Consider the following 27,922-nt stretch of genomic DNA (forward strand, 5'->3'; position numbering starts at 1 on the left):
TTTTTCATCCAAATTCCTCATCATGCCTCATCATCAGTATTTGACATGTTTATGGACAGCCACGGTGTGTTTGCGCCTCCATGTGTCCCCCTGCTCTGTGCATGAGGCGGCCGGCTGGGCTTTTCATTGAGTGTACCTCCCTCCCTCTTCCTGAGTGGCTTTTCTACTCTGTCGCACCCTCAAAGGAAAGCGACTGGAGTATCAACTTCAGCCTCTGGCGCCTCAGTCCGGGTCGGGACGTGGATTGGACACAGTTTTTCCTGGAAGAGAGACAGAGAGCGGCCAGGATTATCGGAGGTGTGAGAACCAACTAAAGCGGCAGAAGTTTTTTTTTTTAAAGTGAGGAACGAGTGCAGGGAGTTGGACAAAAACTAACCACCACCATTCCCACGGACTAGTTCCCCAGGAGGGCGGAGGTTGCTTTTTTTTTTTTAAGGGGTACCACACTCATTCACACACCCCCCACTTCCTCAGCAGCAGCATCCCGAACAGGTTTCTAGTCATTTCTACTGTGCGCGAGCAACAGGTTGAGCAGCAGGGCGAGGGAAAGCGCCGCCAGTTTAGCCCGTACAATGCCGAGCAAAAGCCAGTATCTCCGCCCCAGGTTGTGCGTGTTGGAGAAGGGGGACAACGGCTACGGCTTCCACCTCCACGGGGAGAAAGGTAAGACCGGGCAGTTTATACGGTTAGTCGAGCCCGACAGCCCGGCCGAAACCTCGGGGCTGCGCGCGGGGGACCGGCTGGTGTTTGTGAACGGGGAGGACGTGGAGACCGAGAGCCACCAGCAGGTCGTGTCCCGGATACGAGCCACCGCGGGCCGGCTGGAGCTCATCGTGGTCGACCCGGACACCGAGCAGCTGCTGAAGAAACACGGCATGAAGTGTCTCAGAGAGTATGTGACGGAGGGGGTCCCGCTACCGCTGGACGAAGGGTCGGACAACGGGGATGAGCGGCATGCCCCGGCGGAGGAGAGGGAGGTGGAGGTGGAGGAGGTGGTGGTGGAGGAGGAGGTGGAGGAGGAGAAGGAGGACGGGACACCGAGGGAGTCCACGCCGGTCCCGGACAGCAACGGGGAAATCCACGGCCACGTAGAGAAGAAGCTGAGCATGAGCTCCGAGAAGGTGAGTTCAGCAGAGTGTGAACCGACAGATAAAGTGTCACTTTCTGGGTCAGTTTGGGCTGAGAGCAGGCCTGAAAACTTCAACAGTAGTTTCTTTATGCGTCTGCGCGCTCAAGTCACTAGTCGTTTACAATTCAGATATTCTAGCTACAGTTTGCTTCTCAACATAAATTAGATTTGAGTGTCTGCCTTCAATGCACGCTTGTCTAGTAATGACAGTAAGTGACCTAACTGAAAGCATTATTGGAGAGTGTATCATGTCCCAGGAAGAATAGGTGCTCTGTGTCAATAACATCATTAATATGGGCAGCTGCACCCACATGGTCCTTGTTGTAGGGGTCTTGGCAGAGCTGTCAGGCTGTAGGCGAGTCAGTTGGCCGGACATTTGTAGTGGGTGAGGGCTACAGAGGAAAGGACAAACAACCTGGTTCAGCCTGGGGATCAAGTAAACAGAGACAGAACCGGACTGGGACCCCTCTGTCTCTCTGTCTGTCATGCTCTCTCTATCTCTCTCCAGCTCGCTTTCTCTCCCTCTTGCTCCCTCTCACTCCTCTGGAACCACTGGTTATATGATTACTATGTAGGGGCTTTTGAATTACACAGCATATTTGATATAAAACTGTATACATCTGTGTTTTCATGCAACCGTCTTACAATATTGGCCTGCTCTGCTGGCTCAAGGACCGACCGCCTGTTCAGGCTCTGAGAATGTGAGGCTACTGTTCTGTTTTTAACAGCAGCCTAAGAAAATCTCTGTTATTATAGTGACGCCACCGCTATTTCTAATGTTAAGCCTTAAGCATTAAGCCAGTAATAATGGCTATCTGTGCACAACGCTGCACACTAGTACAAAGGACACAGACATTTAACATCTGAGAAAGAAATGGCAGGATGGCTTTGTGTTGAAAAGAAAAGAACGATAACAAATGTTTTACATTGCTCAACGTGCCACAACAAACAACAACAGGAAATGGTTTGGTGTCTTTCTTAAATCTCTTCCCCAAAACGATACCCGCTCAATTATGTTCTCAGACCTTTGATCTCTGATGAACATCAGCTGTCTGTAAAAAACATTATGGGCACATTCTCGCTCCGCAGCGGCCACTTGTTGCTGCTCCCAACCAGAGTGTCTGAAAATCCCTCTGTTATTATCTCGGTCCGCGCGGCCTGCCTGGCTGAGAACTTGCTCAGGACCAGGGTTCATTAAAAAGCACTTGAGGAGAGGAGAGTCGCTCCAGTCCGGAACATCTGTGCCCCTCGCTGTGTCCTGGATGTTTACCCCCGAGGCTGTTTCTGTCTCCGTCCGACTCTTCTCCTTGGTGGTTTATTCTAGGTGGGAGTAAAGGCTATAGTGCCCGGCATTTCATCATATGTGCAATGACAAGCAAAAACTCTGCCTTGCTCTCTCTCTCTTTTCTCTGTCTTTCCCTTTCTGTCTCACTCTTACACAACAACACTCTCTCTCTCTTTCTCTCTCTCTCTCTCTGGTTCCTTTCCGGCCATGGAACAGGCTGTGTTTCCCCCTCTGTCTTGTTTGTGTTTTTATGTTATACTGTAGCGGTCAGAGAGCCTTTCACAAGGTGTCTAAACAGTCTGAGCGTCCATGTGCTGTCCAGCTCAGACCGGACGTACCCACTCATGTGACGGGCAGACATACTGGCTCATGTATGTACTTATAATCTAATTGTTGTCCAACAAGCCCCAAATTAAGCAGTTCCACATGAAAATAGTACTGATATATCCGTTTACAAGGATGTCCACTGGTGCTGCTGTTCAGTATACATTTTGCTGATTCTTCCACAACAGCACATCCAGAAACATTTTAACAACGCTCCAACCCTAACCCACACAGCAAAATGGGAGGTCGGGACATCTAACTTTTATTCTGTGAATTTGAAGGTAAAGTGAAATGTATTCAGAATGAAGGAGGATACTGAGATTGCTTGTCTATCTGCAAGCTCTCTGTCCTCATATGAACCCGGGCGTTCAAAGCAAAGCACAAATGTCCAGTTTCGTCACTCGAAATATCAGAGTGTCACTCCTGGAGCTCTACTGAGCAAAGACTTAGACATATGTCAAAGGTTTTGGGTACTCATTACACCCTTACAGCCTTTTTTATAATAACTTTGTAATTACAGCTTTCACATATCCAGAACATGCAGTGCCTCAAGAATTATGTTTCTGGTATGTAGACGAGAAAGAGAAATTTGTTTTCAAGTGAAAATAGCAAGACCCCACGCTACGTTGGTGAACAGCACTCGAGCACTGCTGCGAAACACCCTGGGTTATGTTGTGTGTTTTAGGAATATACAGCGATTGTTCCTGTGTTTACTCTCGACCTCTCACAGATGGCCTAATGGAGCTGTGGCAGTACAATTCACACTGGCACGCAACCCAGAGGAGGGTGGCGTCGAAACAAACAACAGCACTCCTAACAAACTCATTCTCACCGCTCCGATTCTCATTTTCACAATCGCCCAGAATTCGATATACAGATGGAAAAATGAGAATCCAATATATATCAGGCAATGCAGTGACCCTTTCAGATGTAATGCGAGGTTACGTTTTATATCGCTGCACAATGTATACAAAGACCTGTGTAAGATTTCTTGGCCCCGCTAAGCAAATTACTTAGGGACAGAAGACACAGTAGAGTAGTGAATGTGTAAATTGGACTCTTGGGATACAGTAAGTCACATTTAGAGTCTACTGTTTCTCTCTCTGTGTTCCAGTCAGAAGCACCTCAGGGCGTGTTTTGCTCCAACTCCACTGTTTCTGGAATTTTCTGCCTACATCCTGTCCGGCATTCCTGTGCCCGGGCCCTGTGGCCCAGCCAATGACACACACACGCGCGCACACACGAGCATGCACACAGCACAACAGCAACACACACACGTACAGCCTTGGAAGACACACACACTGTTGGTTTAGCAGTCACACTGACGTCCGTACGCTGCCTGTCTGGCCTCGTCTTTGAAGCAACACAAAAGAGGGTTCGAAGAGAAACGCCCTCTCCGGAAACCAAGGAGCCTCGCTCAAGGTTGCCATGGTTACGCTGATGTCGTGTGTGCAGTCCATGTGGAGTGTGTATGTATGTGTGAGGATGACGGTAGGCGAAGTGAGAGAGTGCCGGGGAGGTGTGAAAAAAACTGGAATGAGCCTTGATGAAGGTCAAAAATGGAGGTGTGCACGGAGGAAGGCCTGGGTAAAAATAGGAGCGTTTGACTCGTCACTGTGGAATAAACCATTCAAAAACACATCGCTGGTTCCAAAGGTCATTTTCTGTTTACCAGGCAGTAACAATTTGACCCTCCCATTGTTCAGCGCAGTGAAGTAGGGATGGATTGGATGCTCTCTGTAAGTGACTCTCTATTGCTCCAGCTCATATTAGCAAGCTCGTTTTACAGATTGAGATCCATCACATCGTCCAGAGAAAGTCCTGTGAGATCAAGTTTACGTTTGTGACTTTCCTCTTGATATGTGCTGTTTTATTGAGTTTGTTGGATTTTTTATGCAGCCATGTTTGAGTTGGCTGTGGAACATCCAGGTGGAAGACTTTATGCCAAAATGCTATATACCTCTTTTGGAAACTAATTGTTCCCTTATGTTTGTTGATTATTGTTTCAACAATACCACTGATTAGATCCTCTAAAATATTACTATTTTCTAAGCAAAGGTCTTAAGTTCGGTTCTTCAATAACATTCCATAGTCATCTTTTATCATCAGGCCGGCAAACATTTTGCAAGAGTGGGTCTCAATTTTTCATAACATAAACATAATTTTGGGATGAAACCCTCTAAGTTTATTTATTTTCAACAGCTGTATTTACCTAATATACTCTAACTCTCTTTCCCTTCGCTGCTGCTCTTGCCTCTGTTTTTCTTGCGAGGAAGAGTCACTTCAGTGATTCATTGAGATTCCAGTGGGAGCTCGTGAGGGTGTGAGGCTCTGAGCGCTGGGTTTTGGGACTTGGGAGTCTTCCTGAATGACTGCTAGCTGCTTACGTAAGGCTGTCTTTAAGCACTAATTACAGGAGGGGAAAGGCTCTTGTGTCAGATGAAATTGACTGCGACTAGATGAGATCTGCTATGTAGACAAGTGTTTATGTGTATATGTGTGTGTATGTGTAAGCCTCTCTGTATTCGTCTGTATATGTGTCTCTATATATGATTTTACAGCACCTAGCTAGCAGCCAAAGTACCTAATAATAATTGGAGATTTTATGTCTTCCAGTCAGTTGTCACTTCTCTCTCTCTCTCCTCTGTCTGTCGGATACAGAGCCTCTAATCTGCCCATTCATATTAAAGCTGCTTATTAAAGAGCATGAAACCTCCACTGCTTTTACCGCAGACGCTTGGCTTTTTGTCCCCCATTGCCTTTCCATAGAAGGAGGGTTGTTTTAACTGCATGGCATAATATGTTTCCCTAAGCAAATCCCACTTTGGCTGTTGTGTGGGAGGATTGACTCTAAATGAGTCTACCCTCCGCTGTATGGCCTTTGGTGCATGGGTCGACAATAGCTTTTTTAATTGGTTTTATGTGCTAGCCATGCATCAGCTGCTAGCGAACACAAACCGCACTTAAACAGTTAGGTCAGTATGTCTGTAGCCTGCAGCAAGCCCTGAAGTTAAGCATGTTTTTCTATAGTCGAGACATTTACTAACACACAGGATCTGATGTAAGTCTTCCTTGCTACAGCTGCAGCCCTTTACCAAGCATTCTGCAGGAATGATTTGACTCGGGGTTTGGTTATTTATCTAGTGGGTTATAACGTATTCAGTGGGATGTAATTATGTATTTCAAGCCAAATCAATGGGTGTACTTGCACCATGCAATTCTCAATGTCTGCTTGTCACAAACTTTGCTTGAGATTTTACAGTGTTGAGTGTTAAAATGTTGACGTTTAGCCTTAGCAAGTCCTCATCCGTTGACAATCGATGTCATGTCTTCTGGAATAGCCTGTGGATAATATTATGCTATTAATAGAATAAAAGTCATCTTTTGATGATCATTTGTCATGTATTAGTGACAGAATGGCCCCACCTACAGTAAATAAGCTTTTGAGCCAAGATGGTCAGTACAGAGTTTCTAGCTGGTTGCTGCTGTCTGTGGGAATCTTGGCCTTGCCTCGGCCAGGCCAGCGCACAGACCCCAGAACGCTTATGCTGGTTTCCTGTCATTGTTGTTGGTGGAGGTACAAAATCAGCCAGACACCCCCCTTCCTCCTCCTCCTCCTCTTGATCCTCTTCTCACCCTCCTGACCAGGGAGAGTCCCTGCAGCTGAAGTTTTGTTGCTGTCACGATATACTAGGTGTCTGGTAGGATTTATTTATCCTGTAGATGTGCCTTTGAGCAAGACACTGAACCCCTACTGTAAGAGCACCAACTGAAAATGGAATATACTGTATAATACAATAAAAGGTAACAGATACTGGTTAAAGCAGCAGGTCATTCAGGTAACAGAAACTAAATCATGTTTCAAAGTAAACAGTAAAATGAATTGAATCTGTGTTGCAAAGCCTATGGTATTGTTCAGGTTCTCTTTAGGTAGCTAATGGACTTCATGTTATTGTGTGTGTGACAGGATCAGATATACTGTATGATTCGTTCCATAATGGCTTGACTAGGCTCACACCGTTGTTTGACATTTGTTCATGTGTTTGGGCTTCATATGTTTGCATGTATATTTGTTTTCTGTGAGCATGTGTTGGTGTGTGTGTGTGTGTGCGTGCATGTAAGAAGGTTTGGGAGTCACCCTTCCCTTCCCTCCTCTTTGTTGAGCTGTGTGTTCCAAAGGAAATGGTCCACATGACAAGACGGGGTGGAGGGCTGCGGAGAGAGTGTCAGGCTTCATTGTGTTTCAACTCAAAGATTCATGGCTTTATGTGTGTAAGATGTTTCCCTCTGCCCATTTGTTTACAAGAAGCCAAAAGTACAATTTCAAGTTTGTTACGTAACCCGGTTTGACCAGTCTAAGAGCCACAGGCAGCGGCCAGATTCTCTCCCTTTGGTTGGGACTGCGTTCCTGCAAAGTAGCAACCACCAGACATTTACATACACTCTACACACACTAGGCTTCTCTTAAAGTCTAAAAGCCTTTATTAGAGTAGCTGTTTGTGTGTGTGTGTCTTGCCGCGCAAAGTTTAGCTCTCCCTGATTGAAGCTTTTTAGTGGCATTAGTGACGCCAGTCCCAAACAGCAGCACCACTGTCTCTCCGTCCGCACAGCCAAGGCCACTCTGGCCCAGGTCAGGGGGAGAAGCAGGGAGGGTGGAAGCTCAACCCTAAACCCAGGGTGGGGGGGGGGGGTTGGTGATTGGGACCCGGGGAATGGGCCAGCAGTGGGAGGGCCCCATGGGATGCTGGACGGAGACAGCTACAATGCCACATTCCATTTCCCATTCCTTTCTCCTAAAGGTTCGCCACCCCTGCCTGACAATGAGCCGGAGGGCCGCGCCCTGCCAGGGGCGGAGGGGGGGAAATGACTCTCTGCTCGCCCTGAAATAGACTCACCCCCCGCCGCCCTCTGACTAGCGTCCACCGCCCAAGACAGAGACGCCATACATGGCGTATGACCGAGACAGAGCAAATGAATGTACTTTGTCGATGTGCCTGTTCACACTGAGTGGTTGCACTACTGGCTCCACACGTTAATTAATACCAGCGTAATCTGAAATCCACTCTAAAGCACTTTAACACTGTTCAAAACCAGCTATTGGTGATGTACTTTGCATTTCTGTGTCCATTTGGTTGTTTGGTGGTATATTTTTCTTATTCCCATGATATGTAAATGATGTGACGTCATGTCGAGATATTGGCAGCACAGCTACAATGGAGTTTAATAGGAGAAAATTACAACTATCTAAAAACATCAACTGTAAACATCAGGGTTTGATGTCAGTCTCTCAGAATCAAAGAGCTTCTTTCTAGATTCACCATTTTGCTCAACAATCACATCAGGAGAAATCTATCATAGAGGAGAAGAGATACCAGTTTCTCCACTGACAGTAGCATCAATAGTCGATATTGCAACACAGCCACACCACATGTTGCATTTTGAGTAAGGGGCACAGCTCTCCCTTTTTCTCAATTGGTAACTCTTGCTCTCCTGTCGTTACTGTCACCATCACTATTGATATTGCTCTCTCCAGCTATGCGTAAAACCAGCGGCTGCAGGAAAAAGGTCCAGGTGAGTTCACTGGAGGTTGTCGAAAGTCATTCTGGGAAATTTAGGAAATCACTAACTGAAGTAGAAGTAGACGAGGTAGGTGGATGGAATATGGACACAATAAAAAAGTTAATTGCAACACTTCATCACAAAATAACTTGAATGCACTGAACATCACAGATTGATGATATATTGCAGTGAAAGAGTATCTGAGGGTGGAATTTTCTTTTAAATTATAGACCAAGACCCAAAATGAATAGCGGGGCTACTTCTGGTCATCCCTGCATTAGAGTAGCAGTAGGCTATGTGAGTGAGACTGAATTTCTCATGTACTGTAGGTCCCTGACTGAAAAGATGAAAGAGATTCAGATACAGGAAATACTGGCTGTAAAAGGAGCAGCTGTTGTGTAAAATGTTTGCAGTGTTCAGTGTGACCACAGCATTTTGTCACATCTATTTGATGTTACATATATATGACAATGAGGTCCTTTTCCGCTCTTCTTTTTCCTTTCCCTCTGTCTCTTATTGCATTTCCTCATACCCCTGGTTTGGTGTGTGTGTGTGTGTGTGTGTGTGTGTGTGTGTGTGTGTGTGTGTGTGTGTGTATGAGAGAGAGAGCGAGAGAGATGCCTTCTGTGAGTGTTTGAGAGCAGTTTGTTGATCCGATGCGGGCTTCGGCTCAGCAGGGGTGGAGGGTGAGGGACAGGAAGACTGGTCGGGGAGATAAACTCTGTTGACGCCTCAGTGCCAGTCTGTGATTGGACAAGACCGGTGGCCAGCGCTGGTCTGGTCTAACGCAACACTGATAAAAACAGATGGCTGGAGGGATGGACAAGCTGAAGATGGACAGCAGAACCTGCTGGCTCTATTTCCAAAGGTATTCCAGAGTCTGCTATAGGCCTCTCTGGTAATCAAGACCCCTCCGTTTAGTCTTATCAGCATCTGCATCCCCACTGTGATGACTGACATCGGTTTTCTATTTTCAGACCTTCCCCCTAAAGACTCTATTGTAACGGGAACCACAGAACTTTTCTTTAGTGTCTATTGTAGACCCAGTACGTCCCATCCTCAAATGGAAGGGGGGGACAGTAGGGTGCTTTGTTCCCCCTCCGCCTGCCTCGCAGCTGGTTCAATGGTCTACTCTGAAATCCAACACCCCCACCCCGCCTGAGAGAGTGGTGCGCTCCGAACACTCAGCAACGTACAGGAGGGCAGAACAGAACCTGGTTTATACGAGCTAGATCATCAAACATTTATTAGGTCTGTCCTCTGGGCTTTAAAGGGTTTTTTTTTAATCTCTGTCGACAATTACACATGACAATCACAAGGACTGGGAGGCCAAGGATTTGTCATATTTCACTGAGTAACCATGGTGCCTGGCAGCGTGTCACTTCAGTGGTTATTCTTTATGCTGATCAAAGAGGCCCCAACTCACGGGAGAGCTGCCCTCTCTCTTACTAGAACAACAGGAGGGAGGAAGTGAGCGGCGGAGAGAGAGAGAGGGAGAGAGACACACAGAGTGATGGGAGAGATGAAAGAGACACTGTATTAGGTGACATATCTGCATGCAGAGCCCAGCTGTGACAGGTTTCAGTTGATGATGCGCAGGGCGCGTGGCAGAGCAGAACGAGGCCTGTGGATATTATCAGTGGCAGAAAGCAGCAGTTTAGTACAGAAGAGATTTTTTTTTTTTTTACCGCAGCCGGGGGGAGGGGGCTATTCTGAGAAAAAACTCTGAAATTCTGAGATTGAAGTCAGAAATTTGTGAGTTTTTTCCCGCAAATTTATGAGTTTTTTCTCGCACATTTTTTAGTTTCCCCGACTGTGGTAAAAAAAAAAAGTCACCTATAATGACCCTAATACTCTTCCGTAGTTTGGATAGAAAAAAACATTTGAAATATATCAATGGCCTAACAGGACGGCAGTGAGGTATTTACATAATCATATAAAAATGTACTCCAGTAGGAAACTTCAGCATGCGATCATGTTTTATTTCCTGGGTATGTCCAAAAAAAGAATAGTTGAGTCAGAGACCTGGAGCTGTGCTGGAATGACACGCGCCTACAGTAATAGATGTCCTCTATATGCGCTCCATTATAAGGCCTGTAGTTACACATCAGTCCCCTGGCCTAGCATGGGGAAAATATGAAGCAACTGGCAGGCTGAGTGGCAGAGCTGCAGCCTCTGGCATCACACACACTCACATACACACACACACACACACACACACATGCACGTGCGTACACACAGGCCGATTTTTCCGTGCCAGTGACTGAATCGCTTGCAGCCACAGCACTTCTCTGTCAAACTGAATCAGCAGGAGAGCCTGGCTGATGCAAATCACCAACGGCTGAGTCAGAGGGTGATTAACATGATGGATGGTTATTATGGAGCTTGCTGGATGCTTTTATCCCCCCTGGGAGGGTTTAGAAAATGTAAATCAATCAATCTAGCTATCAATCGCTTACCTGTTGGTACCTCAGTGGAAAACAAGAACAGAGAGACTCCCGCCTCACTGAAGGGGCAGGAATAGTTGTGTGAACGGAAGTAATGACGATGTTATACTAAAATTTGAAAACTTTTATATGGGGGTTCATTTGTGTCTGTTTCACTGGTCTAAAATGAGAATTAGTAATCTGACAAGAGCATTGTGTTGTAATTAGGACACACAACCTTTGTAGAAAGTATCCATGCTTTCCTGAGTATGATGTACTTTTGCTTTTTGTATATTTTTTGTCACTTCTTCATTGGAATCTTTGCTGTTTTGGTTTGCTGCAGTACATATACAGTAGTAGTTGCCAATCTGATCTCTTGTTAGATGGTCCGTTAAGTTTGAGTGTCATTCCAAAATGAGATATCCACTATTTGAATTATACCTACAGGGAAAAATGTTTCTGGCATGAGGACTTTTTAGCTTAATGTAAAAGTTTTCAGTCAACTAGGACCTTTGGTTACAAAATAACTGTTTTTGAAGCTAGAATGATCTGTCTGTTACATTTCAGGAAGCAAAGGTTTTCCAACAATGGGTATATAGCATTTTGGAATGCAACACTTCATTTGTTTAGAGTTATATCTTCAGCAGGAACATGAACAATTCCCCGTATATGTGGTTTGAGGTGTTGCAGCTGCGTTGGAGGCCTTGGTATCTTATCTCCTGCTTAACACTGCTTCCTGAGGAGAGCCAGAATCATGCCTAAAATAGGGTTACATCAGCCTCTGGGTGGGGCACCTATAACGTCTGTATCTTAAAAAAGAGAGAGGAAGATAGAGAAACTGTCAAGACAGTCACGGGACTCAGAATTGTGTTACGGCAATATAAAATGGGTCCTGAAATTGTAATTAGTATTCAAAGCAAGTGCCTATTTTTAGTTGCCAAAGCCTTCCGAAATCTGTGCAACATAAATAAAAACTACTCTTTAGTTAGAAGTTAGAAGTTACTAGTCTAAAACAGGGTACATTTTGCTAAATTAGCTCTACACAATAGGCTGTAAAATCAGTTTTGGACCATAAGAATAATTATTTAGAAAATGTGGATACCCTGAGAAAAAGTTGAAAGCTGAACTTTGGAAACTAATGGAATATATCATATGAAAGTAGCAGACATTAGCATCCTTGCCTTAGAATGTAGTTAAGTTGGTACAAATAAGTCTCTCTGCTGACAGAAAAGTGTGACTTTGCCTCATGTTGTGGTCTGTCTCTGGCTTAAGGTGGTTAAGACAGTAATGATGCAATGGTTCTTCTCACATGGCAGAAACCAAATCATCTGTAAACTCAGCTGTTTTGTCAAGATCTCCTTGTCGTACCTCTACAGGGTTTGCCACCTAACTATCCTTTCCTCCCTCTTTCCCTCCTTCCTCCCCTCCGTCCAGCCCCTATCTACAGCAGCAGAAGTATGGGACTAATATCACAGTAATATTATTGGTAAAAGTAATGAAACAGTAATGAAATTGGTATCCAAAGCTAATGACCATGTTAAGATACATGTGCTTGCAGGTTTGTCCTTGCTCAAATCTCCATTCCTCCTCTCCCTCCCTACCTGCCTCCATTCAGCCCGTGTCTTACAGTAAGTCTCAGCTTTAGAGGGGATGAGCCTGCACTGCTCTCTCTCAGCAGACCCCGCGCTGCATCTCATGGCTTACGCTCATGTTGGGAGATCAGTGGAGAGTGTGCGCGCCTGTGTGTTCCCCCGCAATCCTCTTAACCATAAAACAGCACAGATCCCCCTGTCAGATTTGCCCTGTGGTCCTGCTAATCAGCATTTTGGAGTGGCTCGTTGACGCCTGGCTTCATTTAGTAGGTGCCAGATACAGTTAGGACACACGGTGATCTCATTCTCTTCAAGCTGGAGTGAGGAAAATGGCTTTTTTTCAGATACTTCACCCTTTCCATGTTAACTGTCATGAACGCCTCTGTTTCCAGGACTTTGCGCGTGCGTTTGTGCGTATGTGTGTGCGTGTCGTATTGTATATTGATTTCTCTTTTAAGTCAGGAAGTTGAGCTAGCACAGAGGGAAGCATATTGAGGGAAGATGTGTCAACAGTTCCTGTGCTGCACTTCCCTCCTCAAAGGGAAAGTTTGTGTCACCGAGAGAGTGTGTTCATCTTGAAAAGCTACACTCGCTCTCTGTCGGTGCTTTTCTGGGCCAAGGAGATCAGTTCACACAATCGAAATCTCTCTCTTTGATACTATCAGGCAGCAGTATCGATAGTGGGGATGTTACGTAAGACAGAGATGTCGGGGGGAAGAGTAACTGACCGAAGGAACCAGATACCAGATTTGGTTGTTGGTTCGTGGTAACCTCCTGTCACCTGAGGCCAGGGAAGAAGGGGGAAAACTGTCGTGAGCCCCAAGTAAGAGGGGTTCCTTCACACAGGCGAGGTGATACTGTCCTAAATTAGATGCATTGGGGTATGTGTGTGTATGCAGAAGTAGATGCACTTTCCTGTGTTTTCCATCCTAAACATATTATGCACTGATAACCAGCTTTAGGGTCTGGGAAGCACTCTAAACAAAATAAAGAGTCTGGGGAAATATACAAATATCCCTACTAATAGCCTGTCTGAAGCAAATATTTGGTTGTAGTCTCGGTGTAAATGGAGGTTTGTGTGTCACTAGACCGCAGATAGGACTGTGTGTCATTTTGCCCCCCCCCCCCCGGCCTCAACTGATTGCATACAGAGTTATGTATGCTTTCAGAGTTATGATATCAGTGTGTAAACATACAGTATGTCCTTTGAATGTTCTGTGGCTGTCCCTTTGATGTGCCCAAGGCTATCTGCAGCTCATTGTAACTGACAATTGTACTGATCCGCTTTCTGTTCTGGTGCTGTGGAGGACTTCTGTTGTTTTTGTTGTTGTTTTTACTGGCATCAATGCAGCATGCAAATACATGAGTAATGTTTATATGCAATATGCGCGATATAGACACACGCACGCACACATGCATGCACACACACACACATGTGCACACACACACACACACACACACACACATCGGACAAGTAGTAGGAGTGAATCACGGTGTCCTCCTTGGTTCTCCTCCTTGGAGAAGGCCTTGGTTTGTGTGTGTTCAGCAGATTCCACAGATTTCATACCCGCATGGAGATTCCTCCCCGCTCCACTCCTCTCTGACACAAACCCTCCTCTGTTGTCCCTGCCAGAGTCCCTCTGACCCTCTGCCTGTGCAGGGACGCCTAACGTTGGCCACAGCAGCTGAGAGTCAGTGATACTGATGGCAAGGCTTCACTGAATGTTGATGGGACTCTGTGTTACTGCCTCGTCTCACAAACTTGAACGTGGCATTCATTGTTTCAAGGGAGAACAGGCCTGTTATTTTACAATTTTCATCACATGCTTAACTGGATAATTATTTATCATAGCTTACTCTGGAAGCTCTGTGCAATACAGCAGCCGATTGTTGAACAGCATATTGTTATAATGACCCCAAATTTTTTTTATTTTTAATCAATAAGGGTTGCCTCAGTTCCTGTATGGGTTTTGTTGATTACAAAGGGAAAATACCTTGTAATCTCTTCTGTGGTGAGCGTCAGCCTCCATGCAAATGATGCAGTAACTCTGCCATTACACAGCAAAGGCAGGAGGCAGAGAAACCGCTGTGACTGGCTTCGTTAGTTAATTCCAGGGTTCTGGAGGAGGGAAGGGCAGTAATAAGAAACACTCAGAGCTAATTGAATCCTGCATCAGCTCAGTAGTTAACTGAGAGGGAAGCTGGGAAGGGCTGCTTTGCTGTTTGTCTGTGTAGTCTATATTGTGTCATGGTTTTGAATGTGTTTTTCATACTTAAAACAATCGATAATCAGGGTTGTGTTACATTTTGTGTGTTTGGGCGTAACACTCGAAAAGGCTAAGGATGAGTAATCAAAGACAACCGTTTTTGTATAATCAGTTGCCAGTATGATCAAACTGTGTAGGGCTCTTATCAGGAGCGTGCCTGATCAGCAGAGTGAACGATGTGCACACACTCCTGCTGCTCAGCGGCCTCTTAGCCGCGTCCAGCTCTGTCCCGCAGGGCTCTTGACTGGGAAAGATGGGCCGGTCAACAGCACTCTACGTTGATGTTCTGTGATGATTAGCAAACCTGCTGTTACATTTTTTGCATCATATCATCAAGAGGTGTGTGCCACGCTCTTTGTATTTCCCATTATGATTTGTGTTTAAGCGGTTTAGACAAAATAGCTTTGCAAAAAAACTCAAAGGCCTCTGACAAGGTGACCGGAATTTAAAGCTGCACTAGGCAAGATGTTTGTGTAAAAATGCACCTGTCTTACCCGCCTAAATCACTAAGAGGGTCTGCAATAAAGAAGAGTGTCCCATCCCCACTAATTGAGTCCCTGAGAGTTGCCCTATTTTCCCAAATTAAATCCTTGTGTCGGATATAGACCCCCCCGCCCTCTTTCCCACTTTTGCCAACTTTTCCCAATTTGAAAATTTTCAAACAGTTACAGCTTGCTGCTATTCGGAGCCGCCAGTGTGCAAAGTTGCCTAGTGTAGCTTTAATAACCGCCACATCTACTTCATCATACTATACATGGCAATGACCAGGGTTTTCTCAAAGATTGCATCAACTTGACTTGGTTTGAAGGTTTGAGGGTGGATGAGGGGAAAAGATATCTTTGCCTTGCTTCTGTCATTCCTGAAAACAGGACGTTGAGCCTCCAGGAAACTCCAGATGCCATACTGAGTGAGGGAGAGGTTAGTGGTGGAGAGAGTCGGGGGGCTGCTGTTTCAACAAAAGGCATTTTCCTGTCTGAGACAAAGTGACGATGAGGGAGGCAACACCCAGCTGACTGCTTCTGTGTAGAACTGCCTGATTACACTCACATGAATACAATCAGCTTACATAATACAGTAAATGAGGATCACTCATTGGCAGTGTAGGGTTGTATGCTTTTGTGTGTGAGAATGGTCAAGTTGGACTGCCTTTTTTATTATAGTGTTTACAGTCGATATATGTCCATTGATGATGATTGATTTAACCGATCAGCCTACTGCCTGTATTTTATGTAGAAAGTGAGTCATTCATTGTTTTAGACCATTCAGTTGACCAAGGGCGGGATCACAGAGCTAAGCACACAGCCGCTCTAATGTGTTGGGAGTATCAGGTCAGATTGGGTCAGAGTGACACTCATTATCATGACCATGCCTCCTTGCTGTCTCCTGCACTGTGTAACTCCCGTATTTAGCTCCGCACAGAATGTTTCGACCACTTTGATGACCCAGCCATTAAAGCTCCCTTCGCTAAATTAAGAAACTGCTTCATCCATACAGCGGAAGGGAGGTTCTGGGACTGAGGTAGAGTTTTTTCCTGGATGACAATACAGCTCTAACTCTTCCTGCCATCCCAGAGCAGTGCGGGACGGGACAGAGACAGGGAGCCGGTCAGAGGTCACCGCCCAGCTTCCATTGTCCTGCTCGGAGCCGCGGACCACACCGGAACCGGTCCCTTCCTTAGGCCAGAGCAGCGCCTCCTGCCAACCTTCCCCTCTCCAATCACATGCTTCCATTCTCCTCCGAGACCCTCTTCCTTCCTGGGGAGAAACTGGTGTCACGTGTGAAACGGCGCTGGTTCACTCATGATTGTTAAAGGCCCTTACTGTCCACATCCTGCACAACACACCAGCATGCAGGGACCCACTGTGTCTGTGTCTGCATGTTCAACCTAGGCTGCATATTCATGGTCAACGATTCTCTGGAGCTCTCCATTGTCTTTGTGCCTCTAGTTCTTCCAGAACAGAGACCCATGGTTGAGGTATTTGTCACGAGCTAATGAGCCGATGTATTGATCCACGTCACATACAGAACACTGTATTAACACATCTGTTTTTTCTCTGTGTCCTCTCCCAGGAGGTGTGCACTGGACTGCGGCCACGTCTCTGTGTGATCCGGCGAGGGCCCAACGGATATGGCTTCAACCTGCACAGCGAGAGGGCGCGGCCCGGCCAGTACATCAGAGCTGTGGACGACGACTCTCCAGCAGAGAGGGCAGGCCTCCAGTCCAAGGACAGGATAGTGCAGGTACCTGAATTAAGGTCAATGCTGGCACAGTGGCAGCGCGGAAATTCTTTTGGTAAGAGCGGTAAGTCAGCTGATCAAGAGATCAGCTGACTTACCGCTCTTACCGACTTGATTTTTCCATTAGAAACACTCTCCTTGTAAAAAAGGAACCAAAATTGATGTCTGATGTATTCTTTATAGAATACATTTCAGGCCTGGGTCATACAATATTTGCAAATAATTCATCTATGGGATAATTTGTCTCTGATAAGCACTGTATCCTTGTGGTAGAGCTATGTCAAATAGTAGTTGCAAATAAGAGTGTTTGTTTCAATTTGTCTGGAGTGCCAGAAGGGTGGGGTTTGCCTCACAGACAATGCAATGTGTGTCAGAAAGTGTAGACAATCACAGGAAAGCAATTGAAAATGAAGTTAACGTACTCTTCTGTAACTGACAGCCCACCTCACCCTGCTGAAGTAAACCCCACCCATCTGGTGCCTCCAGCAGCCTGAAACATTTGAGTTAGTATTTGACCCAGGTCGGGTACATGCTCTGCTCAGACCTTCAGAAGTGGTCGAGTCTTTTAACAAGGTTAAGTGTGTAGTTAAGAGGAATGTGAGATGAACTAACAGCCAGTGTGTGGGGTCCTAAATCCCCCGGGGGACACGAGGGTCCGTAACTGTCGCTGGGAGCAAACTCAGACTGGAATAATCAGCTTTGTCCCTGGTCTGTGGTCTGCTGTGCCCACCTCCTTCCAGTATAGACTGGCTTGAAGAGAGGTGTGTATGCATATGTGAGTGATGTCTTAGAGGTCAGAGTTTCCATTGGTACAACTGCTAGGCCTACCACAGACCTCATTTCCCTGTTTTTATTGTCCTGTCATAGATATTAAAACCACAATGTTTTTCCAGACCTCTAGGCCACACTTCCACTATTTAGTGAGCCAGCAGAAGCAGAAGCAAGAACGAGCATCGCTGACTCATTCGGCCCAATATTATAACACATTCAAATCAGAGCGGAGGGGTGTCCGCCAGTGTGGTTAGGAGTCTGTACGCCTCCCCTCAGTCCGGTCTCTGGGGAGCGAATGACTAACCTTTGTGGCCTGACATGAGAGAGCACAGAGAAGAGGGGAGAGAGGAGAGACACAGTATAGGAAATAGACAAAAATGAAGAGGAGGAATCAGAAGAGCAGGAGCTGGAGGAGTGAGAGATAGAGCGGGGAGAGGAAGGAGAGAGAGCGGAGGGAGCGAAAGCGCTGTAGAGTCTTGAGTCGGGGTCTGTATGGGCGTCTGGAGAAGGCTTTCCAGTCCCCCAGAGGGCCCCATGCAGCCTCACCACCCACTGAGGAGCGGGGCTTTGTGCGAAGCGGACAGCCATTGTTACTGCTGTTACTGGCCGAGCCGCTATTGTCCGGCTTCCTCTGTGGGACTGGCTTAGACGTGCAGGTCCACCCTATGACCTAAACACACACATACGCACGCACACACACACACACACACACACACACACACCCTTACAGACATTTCACACGTGCTTTCCCATGGAGATTTTATCCCAGAATGTTCAGCTGGTCTGGGGGCCACCTGACATGCTGAGATATATCAGTGAGTTGTGTGTTAAAGCCCCCCACAGCTGTCGTAGTGGGACGCCATGAAATACCAAGTGAGACGTGAACATGAGTCATAATGGTTGATCTAGCTGAAATCAAAAGGTTTTAATGAAAATTAGCGGGGAGAGTAAGCTATTAAGCATATTATGCAGATTCTTATGTAACCTAGTACTGTTCGACAGGCATAGCAACAGAGCTGTGTGTGTGTGTGTGTGTGTGTGGACATACAGGATTTCCCGTCCTGGAACTGCTGGCAGACGAAGTGATAATATTAAGAAAGGAATCCTGACAGTGATAAACAGTTTGTTCACTTCTCTGTGGGAACAATGACAGACAATCAAAGAAGAAAAAATAGCGGTGGCTGATTTAACGTTGAAGGATTTGTAGTCCTGCTCCAAGAAGGCATAATCTAGACACTCTCTCTCTCTCTCTCTCCCTCGCTCTCTCCTTTTCTCCAGGTGAACGGTGTGCTGGTGGAGGGCAAGACGCATTCAGAAGTAGTGGCTGTCATTAAAGCGGGTGGGGATGAGGCCCGTCTACTGGTGGTGGACCCGGACACAGACGCCTTCTTCAAGAAGTGCCGAGTGGCCCCCGCCTTGGACCACATCACCGGTGAGATGACAGACAGACAGACAGACAGACCACTTTCACAATCACCATCAGACATGCGAGAACCGCAATTGTCTGGCGAGGGGCGAGCGAACAACCGCAATTAGCTCGTAATGATTCACTCCAGTCCCATTCTCCTTCAACAGTCTCTGTTTCTGTTATAGCCCTCTTCAGAAGTCTCCGCTCTCCCTCTCCTCGCTGTCCTCGTTCTCCTCTCATTTCCACTCCGCTGGTAAACAGCAGCAGATTAAAAGTCTGTCTTCACAGTTTGCTTGGCTCTGCCTCTCTCTCCTCTTCTTTTCTCTCACTCTATCTCCCTTTCCCTTCTTTCTCTGTCTCTGCCAAGCAACACAGACAGACAGAGGCAGACTGAGGCACTGAGCTCATCATCTTGCTGTCCCCTCATGTTGATGCTCTGGGGAGAAAGTTAATCTTTTAGACAGAAATAGACCAGATTAGATAGATAAGGGCCAGATTGCATCCATTGAATAATAGTATTGTTTCTCACTCAAGTGTAAATTTGCATTGTCATTTCCCAGTCACAAATAATAACAATAACACATCAGATACATTATTGATCCAATTAGGGAAAGGGGTGGGCTCACACGAGTTCTTCTCAACCTGCGGGTCGGGACCTCCCAGGAGGTCTCAAGATAATTTTGGGGGGTCGCGAGATGATTTATATGATAGGAAAAAAAACATGTTTCTGGCATCCAAGTTTATTATCATGTTTCTGATTTTTGTCTTATTTTTGTTTTTTTTCTTGTGATATACTGAACAGTTTTCAGCCTCCAGACCTCCTCTGATAATCAAATAAAACAAAGAAAATAAAAGGAAAAATGGAAATTCATTCTTTGGCTGAACTGTTCACCACTCTGCATAGCCTGTGACAGGGGAAGGCATTGCTTCGTTTTAAGGGGTCACAAGCCAAAAAGGTTGAGAGCCACTGTCCTACACCACCCTGCTACTAGCAAAGCTGTTATACGTCAGAGAGTCCCCAGGGGGAGCCCTAGTCTGTGGTTTGGTTTCAGTGTTTGAGGCCCGTCACTTCAGATCCCAGCTGCTTCCACAGTAACACTTGCTGATCCTCAGTCAGGTGGTGTGTGTGTTCAAAGCTTGGCCGGGCATCTGAGTGCCACTCTGCACCCGCAAGCTCTCTTATAAACATGGCGCTGCCAGCTGTCGGCATGGCAACAGTCGGGGCATGGGGGCAAGACGCTGCCCTCCGTATCCGGGACAGAGGTGTTAGTCAGAGTGAGAGAGGAAGACTGAGTGTGTGTATTAAGTGTATTGTCAGTGTCCTGCGGAAACTTTGTAGTTCCGCAAAGTAAACATTTCAGGAACAGAGGAAATGGATTTTTCTTGTTGACAGCTGTGCATTTTTGAGATTTTATTGCAACTTTGATGGTTTGGAAGAATTGGCAGAAAGGCTCCCAGTTGATTATTAGTAAATTAATTAGTTCTATTAGTAATGGAGCATATGGTGACATGTTCTGTGTTGTATAGGCCTACTCCTGTCTCATGGTAAGTTTGTAAGGAGGATGGTAAGTTTAAAGACGCACTGAATTAGTTTCATTGAACAAGAGGCGGATCTTATGTGATTTCTCAGACTGTTATAAACTCCCATATTTCCACACTGGTCCTCCAATCCAGGATTTAAAAAAAACGCCCTGCAGGGGAGAGATTCCAGTGAGGTGTTGCCCAGGTAACTGCCTGCACTTCATGTGCTGCCCACTCAGAGGGCACCTGCCTGCTCTGACTCTTAACTTCAACACACACACACACACACACTCACACACACCGCCTCCCTCTCACCGCCCAGGCTGGCCAGCACCTTTGTTTGGTTTCCAAGGCGCTAGCTCCAAGTGGCCTCTCAGCCTGTAGCTGGAGCTGCATTGGGACTTGGAGAGGCTCCTCTCAGAGTCAGGGCACAAACACACACAGCAAAGACCTGAGCAGGACTCGGCTCTCAGATTAGCACTGAAGGACCGACTGCTATCTACAGCAATAACGGGTCATCAGTCCAGACTGCTCCACGTCTAGGTAGAGGATCAGAGGAATGGAAGGTAAGGGATGTGTCCGTCCTCTCTGATGATGGGGAACCTCAGGCGTCTAATGGCCCCTGGCTGTGTTTGTGGTTATATGGACTCAAGTGTACACTGAGAACCTGTTGAAGTGAGATTTAAGTATTGTCTGTGGTAAAATGTTGTTCTGGAAATCTAAACGTCCTGCATTTCTGTGACAAAAGCCTAGGGGGAAACGTTCCATCAGCTATTTGATAGGCAGGTGAGAAGGCCTGTGGATTAATCGGGAGCAGGGGGGTTGAGATATAGAGTGGACCAGGAGTAGCAGCTAAGCAGGGTCAGTGAACATCTCAGTGAAGATGAACCCTGTGTGAATAATAGATGATCTGCACATACCTGTGCTATGTAATAGAGTAGGTGTTGGTGGAATGAAAGGTGAGCTGCAGATAGACTCTTGATCTAGCAGAGTGGAGCTCTCTGCTCTGATGGTTCAGGAGCTGCAGCGGAGCGGACTGGCCCAAAGTGGGACTGTAGCATGATACAGTAAGCTCAGTGGTGAGCACACAGGATATACCTGGGGCATTGATAACGTGGAGACTTGTAAGTAGGAGCGCTGGTGTGTTCGTGGTCTTCTCTTCATCTTCATCTTCATCTTCATCTGTAAGTGTGTGTGTTCCTTCTTACCGCACTGTAAGCAGAGATACAAAGGCAGAAGTCATGTTTTCTTTTAACTGGAAAGACAACTGTTTTTGTAGAGGCTATGACTGATCATTGTGTTATTTTCCTTACAGGTCCACTGCCTGAGCCTGTCATTAATGGAGATATGGAGGAGAAGGTAAGATTCACCAATAGCAAATATCTCACAGAGAGAGAGAGACAGAGAGATAGAATCACACTCTACATTATAATTTGAGTTACAATCTGGCTTTGAAATCCTTAAGAGACATCCTGGCAGGGACGAGCCGGGGAAGTGTGGGAAGAGCTGTCGGTCTCCCGCGGCGGCAGCTTCCCTCTTCACTGGTGTAGTCTCTCCTTCCTGGCACAGCGGAGGTCAATAATAGTTCAGCCTCCCGCTTTGATACTCTGCAACTCCCAGTTTGGCGTAGACTGCCACCAAGCAGGCCAGGGTCAAACAGTGTTTGCAAATAATGCTTAGCCTTTGTTTAAGCTGCTTGGCATACCAGATGGGTGGGGTTTACCACATCAGAGAATTCAGATGCTCATAAAGTGAGTTATTAATCACAGAAAAGTGTACTGAATTGACTTTCTGACTCTTTCCTGTGATTGTCTAAACTTTGTGGCGTTCATTGTATGGTGCTGTGTAGAAAACCCCACCCAGCTACAACTCCATTAGCTTTGAATTATTTGAACCTACTTGACCAAGGTCGGCCATGAATGGACTGTTTATTAAAAATAAAAATCTTCCAATAGATGAGGTGAATTGACCCACAGTTTATATAGAAGGTCAGGGATTTTGGGGGATAGTTTTAGGCTAGAAGCCACACACTGAGTTGAAGCTTCATGTTAATCCTACTGAAGTATTTGGGCATAATCCCAAGGGGACAGACTGGCCAACACTTACTGTAAGAGGCACACACACACACACACACACACACACACACACACTTATACTCTTATAAAAGTATGAGTTGTATGTGTGACTACAATATATGCTTTCTAAAAAACTAAAGACACTAAAGAGATGCTAAAGCTGCCCTTGCTGTTGTCAGTGGCATCACAAGGATGCTCATTGTTTTCAAGGGTCTCTCAGGTTACCAGAGTGTATAGTTTTCAGGTGAACAGACGAGACTTTATGTAAATCAGTGTTGATAAGATAAGATAACTTCAGACCGGTATGAAGACACCGGAACACAAACTAAAAGAAACTACTGTGTCTGCTGCGGCTCCCTACAGCTTGGGAGCTTTGCCAAATATGCAAAATGAAGCCTGATCCAAGCCTCTGATCAGCTAATGACTGTGTATGTAGCAGCAAAAGTTCAACTTTTTCCATTTGTTGCGTAACACTAGTTAAAAGTCTGAAGGGGTGAGAGGGGGGCGGCAGGTCGGACAGAAGGTGTCTCTGAGGTGAGAGATGCTGTCACCAGAGGACAGGGGGAGTCGCCTTTAATTCCTTGAGCCCAACAGGTCCAGCAGGCTTATGTTCATTAAGCTGCAGCTGCTTCCACTGAGCCTGCAGGACCTTAAAGGCCTCCTGCTGTGACCTGGTCATCACATTCAAATTGCTAAACACTCTTAAAAGTGCTTATTTAACAAAGTGATGTGTAATTACTGCACCTCCACCAGTCACATTCCCAGGCAAAATGAGGTTCAGACGTTCAAAATGAGGTTCAGCTGTACCTGTTTTAATGGGCAGGAACAAGCTGTTTCCAACATGTTGCCCTTTAAGCCAATTATGTGCTGGAAAAGTCATGTTTGATAATGTTTAAACTGTTGGTGATGTCACTTAACAGGCGGTTTAACATAGACTGAAGTACAGGAGAAAGACAAACTCATAGGCAAGGCTGCCCCCCTGTGGTTAGGTGTGATACTGCACCAAGGCTGCAAAGAAAGAGACTGTAGTTTAAAGCCCTACTCACACTTGTTGAAATGTATCTCCCTTGCTGCTCTGTTTTATATCCTCTGTTTTATTTGTGAAGAGTTCAGCATTGGTGTCATGACAAGGCCAATCCTAATTAAGCGTTGCTGTCTATCATTATTATCATTATCATATCAATATCATTTGTAATCTGTCAGCAAATGTAATTAAGCGATGTTAATGAGTGTCGAATGACGGGTGTTTCTGTTCCCAGGTGAATGGCAGAGTGGCCAAAGAGGCAGAGAGGGACTCGAAGCTGTCAGTCAGTCCGTCTCCGTCCAACGCCTCCTCCAACACCTCGCTCATAACCCCGACCACTAACACCCCTCCTGAGGTGCGTCCTTTAACACTGTTTCACTGGGTCCCGCATGCATCTGAAAAGCCTGAAAATGAACTTGATCATTTCCACGTCTCAAACAGCTTTGAAATTACACAAAACGTCTGGAAAAGTGTGGCAGGGAACAGCTGTTGTTCAGCTCCAGTACACACATGACTACATATTTTATATCGTAATAGAGACACTGTCATTTCACACAGTTGAGAGTCGTAATGTCCTCCCACTATTAGCACATATTATAGTATATTGAACACCAAAATGTATCAATGTCTGGAAAAAGCGTTGAACTTTGAAATGAATGTGTAGGAACCCTGTTGCTGATCCTGCTGAATTGCACTTAACAATTAGACACAAAACTCTATTTCTTTTTCTCTCGTTCCATCTTTTCTCTCTCTTTTCCGCTCTTAAGGAGGCGGAGCAGGTGACCGCGGATGCCATCCCGGCCCTGAACCTGACCCTGCAGCAGGTCAAGGAGCGCGCTCACCAGAAACGCTCCAACAAGAGAGCCCCGCCCATGGACTGGACCAAGAAAAATGAACTCTTCAGCAACCTATAAGGCACCTCAGCTCACTTGACACACACACACACATACACTCCCTCTCTCTCTCACACACACACACACACACACATACACTCACACACACAGACGCATGCATTTTTATTGTAGCGATACTTACATAGACATCAGAGGGAAGACGTTTTTATAAGCCTCGTATTTTTCATGACTCATTTGCGCATTAAAAGATCAGTTTAACTATTGGCAAGAGAGAAATTCAAAACTGTAAAATATAGTATTCTTATTCATATTATTTTTCATATTCGTATTATTATATTCCAGATGCTATATATGATGTGCTACTAACAAAGAAAGACGCATATGCCAACGTTGGAAAGAGAACTAGACCAGATTAAAAACTTGTGAGTGTGTGTGCGTATGTGTGCGTATGTGTGCGTGTATGCGTGTGTGTGTGTGTGCGTGTGTGTGCGTGCGTGCGTGCGTGTGTGTGTGTGTGCTCAGTGGACCCTGACAGTCCCTGCTGGCCAGAGTCTGGTGCCTGTGGAAAGGAGCGGTTGGTCGTCATGCTAGTTTTAATGACGCACTCCTCCTGTCTTGTGCATACTAACATTAAAGTGTCTTCTATTAGAATGACAATGGGACCAGCCACATTAAACCAGCCTGACAATCAGTCCGTCACTTAGCTCTAGTTTACCTTGTTATCTATCAGTTTGTAGCAATCGAACATCTGACTCAGGACGGGGTTCAATTCACTTTCAGTTCATCCATTTCAAAATGACTTCATATGGCTAGAGCATCCATTCTCATTAACTTCTTTACAGATTGAATGTTAGAGCAATATATTTTCATTCCAAAGTATGATATCCACCATTGCCTATTCTACAAAATTGTTTCTGGCATGAAAGTAAAGCACATAAGTCATTCCAAGACCTCTGATTATAAAATAGCTATATTTTTGAGAATATAATCATCTGCGTTTTTGAAATATTGATTTATGACTTTAAGATAGCAAAATGGATGTATAGCGCTTTGGAATGAAACCCTTCATACTGTATATTTTTTTAAACTGGACAAAAAATCCACTCCCTGAACTGATTGAAAGTGAATTGAACTTTGACCCTGTATGTCACTACAATGCCAACCGCTTTGTATCCATGCTTTGTCTGGATAGATGCTCAGTTGGTGCATTTTCTCCACACCAGTCTTTGATTAAATGTGAAATATGTAAGTAACTTATACCGTCCACACTATAGCATTGCCATCATGACCGTTGTAAATGGCTGTTCTGTTCACATTTCTAGCGTGTTCAATATTTTTATTGCTACTGGCAAAATGCTTTATGAGATTTTTACACATTTCTATAGATGTCTTAAAAACATAAGTATGTAACTTTGATATCATGTATGTCTAAACGAATGTCTGTGCTTCACTAGATTTTGTGCATTTGTCCAGTATTGAGAACGGTGATGAGTTTCAAAATGATTGACTATTATTGAATTATATGGAGAGGTTTTGTAGCTTGTGTAAGCAGTATGCGATTTCTATACTGTAATAAATCGGTCATCTCAACAACATTGTCCCATTATGTTGATTTATATTCACATTGTGAAAACAAATGCAAATTTCCCTTGTTCCCTTGTACAAACCCCCCAAAAAGCTGCCTACATTAAAACAGTATGACCAGTAATCTACTTTCATTTGGTCAATCAGGGAGTTTTCATGCTCAGTTCCTCATGAAAAATAATTTCTATTAAACAGTCGACTGGTTAGTTATGTCAAAATAGGAATGAAATATGACGATAGAGAGAAAATGACAGATTACAGAATGCACCACTGACATTCTTCAACACAATGAATTTGACAATGATACATTACATAAAAGCCGTACTTACTTTATCAATAGAATACAATATGAAAGGTAAATATATATTGGTTATACACAATCGGTTGGGAATCTGACATCCAAGAGTATCAACATCAGTGATGAATATCAGCTTGTTGGTTCCTTGTTCAGTAGTGTAACAATTTCTTTATACAATTCAGATAATTGAACTGGTTCAGAAACATCTCCAGCCGTGTCGACACACTGCTAGCATAGATTTCCTGCGTTAATCTCTCGTACTTCATCAGATGTTCCTGCTAGTCCCACCACTTTGTTGTATCTGCTGTAATGACACAGCGAGGCTCCTCCTCGTGACGGAGCTGTCAGTGCTGCTGCTCCGTCCTCCAGCCTGTCACCGTGTCTCCAACAGCTGTTTCTTACTAATGGCCTCGACCTTTCTTCTCCTTTCTTCCCCTTCTGGCCTTGCCGTCATTATCACAGCTCGCTGTCACACTCTCTTTCTCTCTTTGGGATAGTTATGACCTATAATAACCTAATTTGTGATGTGTGATAATAATAGATAAACACTAGGCTGAGATCGGTAAAACGGTGATGCTGCATAGAATGATGATGATAACGATGACGACCGATGGTGATGATGTTAATTGTGGTTATGATGAACGCGATGGTCAGGATGACTGCAGGAACAGTGATGATGATTGCGGTGTTGAAGGTGATAATAATGATGGTGATAGCAACTACAGTGATGATTGTAGTGATGATAATGAAATATTTCCTTTGATTAAATAGCGATAAAAGTTGGTCCTGGACATCAAACGTGTTCCTTGTATACTTTCCTTGATACAAGTCTGCTTCTGCAACCTTTACTCTCTTTTTTTAGCAAAAAATTGAGTTATCCACATATTTGAATGTTATTTATTCCTGTGTGTTTTTATTTGTTTTAAAGAACCTTTAGGGGTTAAATATTTAAAAAAAACAGAAAGCAGAGCCACATAACAGCTTAGCCAGCTGGCAGCTCAAATCTGTGATGCTCAGTATTTCAGAACTGCGCTCCACCCAGATCTGTCATTACATCGCTGACAGATGAAGACACTCAACTTTGCTTCTATCCATGTTGCGAGGAGCTGCATTAGCACGGCGAGCGATGAGGAGGAGGAGGAGGAGGAAGAGGAGGAGACGGTGACGGTGATAATTAGGATGATGAAGGGCAGGTGCGGGTCGTGCGCTGGACCTTCACAGCTTAGGTGCAAACACGGCCGGTTGCTAGGCGACCGTGTCCATCGGGGGGTCCTTGTAAGGCCTGGAGCCGGGGTGAGACAAGGGGTCGACAGAGCTCTACCTTCAAACTCCACACAGGCTAAAAATAAGCCACAAGAGTGTGTGTGTGTGTGTGAGAGAGAGAGAGAGAGAGAGCTAGACAGTGGAGAAAATGACAGAGACAAAAACAGAGATATAATGGAACAAGTGACAATAAGAACATGGAGAGGATGGAGAAGAGTTGGAGAAAGAGAAACAAAGCAAAACGGCTGAAGGGATGAAAGAGTCCGATGCAGGAGCCAAGTGGTGCAGAAGGCTGCTGTAATAC

At 45.3% G+C, this 27,922-nt stretch overlaps 1 protein-coding gene across 1 annotated transcript; it reads left to right on the forward strand.

The window, feature by feature from the left end:
• Window positions 1-198: 198 nt before the first annotated feature.
• nherf1b (NHERF family PDZ scaffold protein 1b) lies at window positions 199-26,199 on the forward strand. Its single transcript, XM_071911904.2, has 6 exons — window positions 199-1,121; window positions 16,653-16,823; window positions 18,870-19,023; window positions 21,836-21,879; window positions 23,855-23,974; window positions 24,387-26,199. Exons 1-6 carry the CDS (start codon window positions 573-575, stop codon window positions 24,531-24,533), a joined length of 1,185 nt encoding a protein of 394 aa, XP_071768005.2. The 5' UTR covers window positions 199-572; the 3' UTR covers window positions 24,534-26,199.
• Window positions 26,200-27,922: the final 1,723 nt, after the last annotated feature.

This window comes from Centroberyx gerrardi, chromosome 7 (genome assembly GCF_048128805.1).
Source record: "Centroberyx gerrardi isolate f3 chromosome 7, fCenGer3.hap1.cur.20231027, whole genome shotgun sequence".
Lineage (NCBI taxonomy): Eukaryota > Metazoa > Chordata > Actinopteri > Beryciformes > Berycidae > Centroberyx > Centroberyx gerrardi.

Excerpts from the sequence above, each read along its gene's own strand:
- nherf1b (XM_071911904.2), top strand. The coding sequence starts at position 573 with ATGCCGAGCAAAAGCCAGTATCTCCGCCCCAGGTTGTGCGTGTTGGAG. Across the intron at positions 19,024-21,835 it reads CGCCTTGGACCACATCACCG|GTCCACTGCCTGAGCCTGTC; the intron begins GTGAGATGACAG and ends TTTTCCTTACAG. Across the intron at positions 23,975-24,386 it reads CCACTAACACCCCTCCTGAG|GAGGCGGAGCAGGTGACCGC; the intron begins GTGCGTCCTTTA and ends TCCGCTCTTAAG.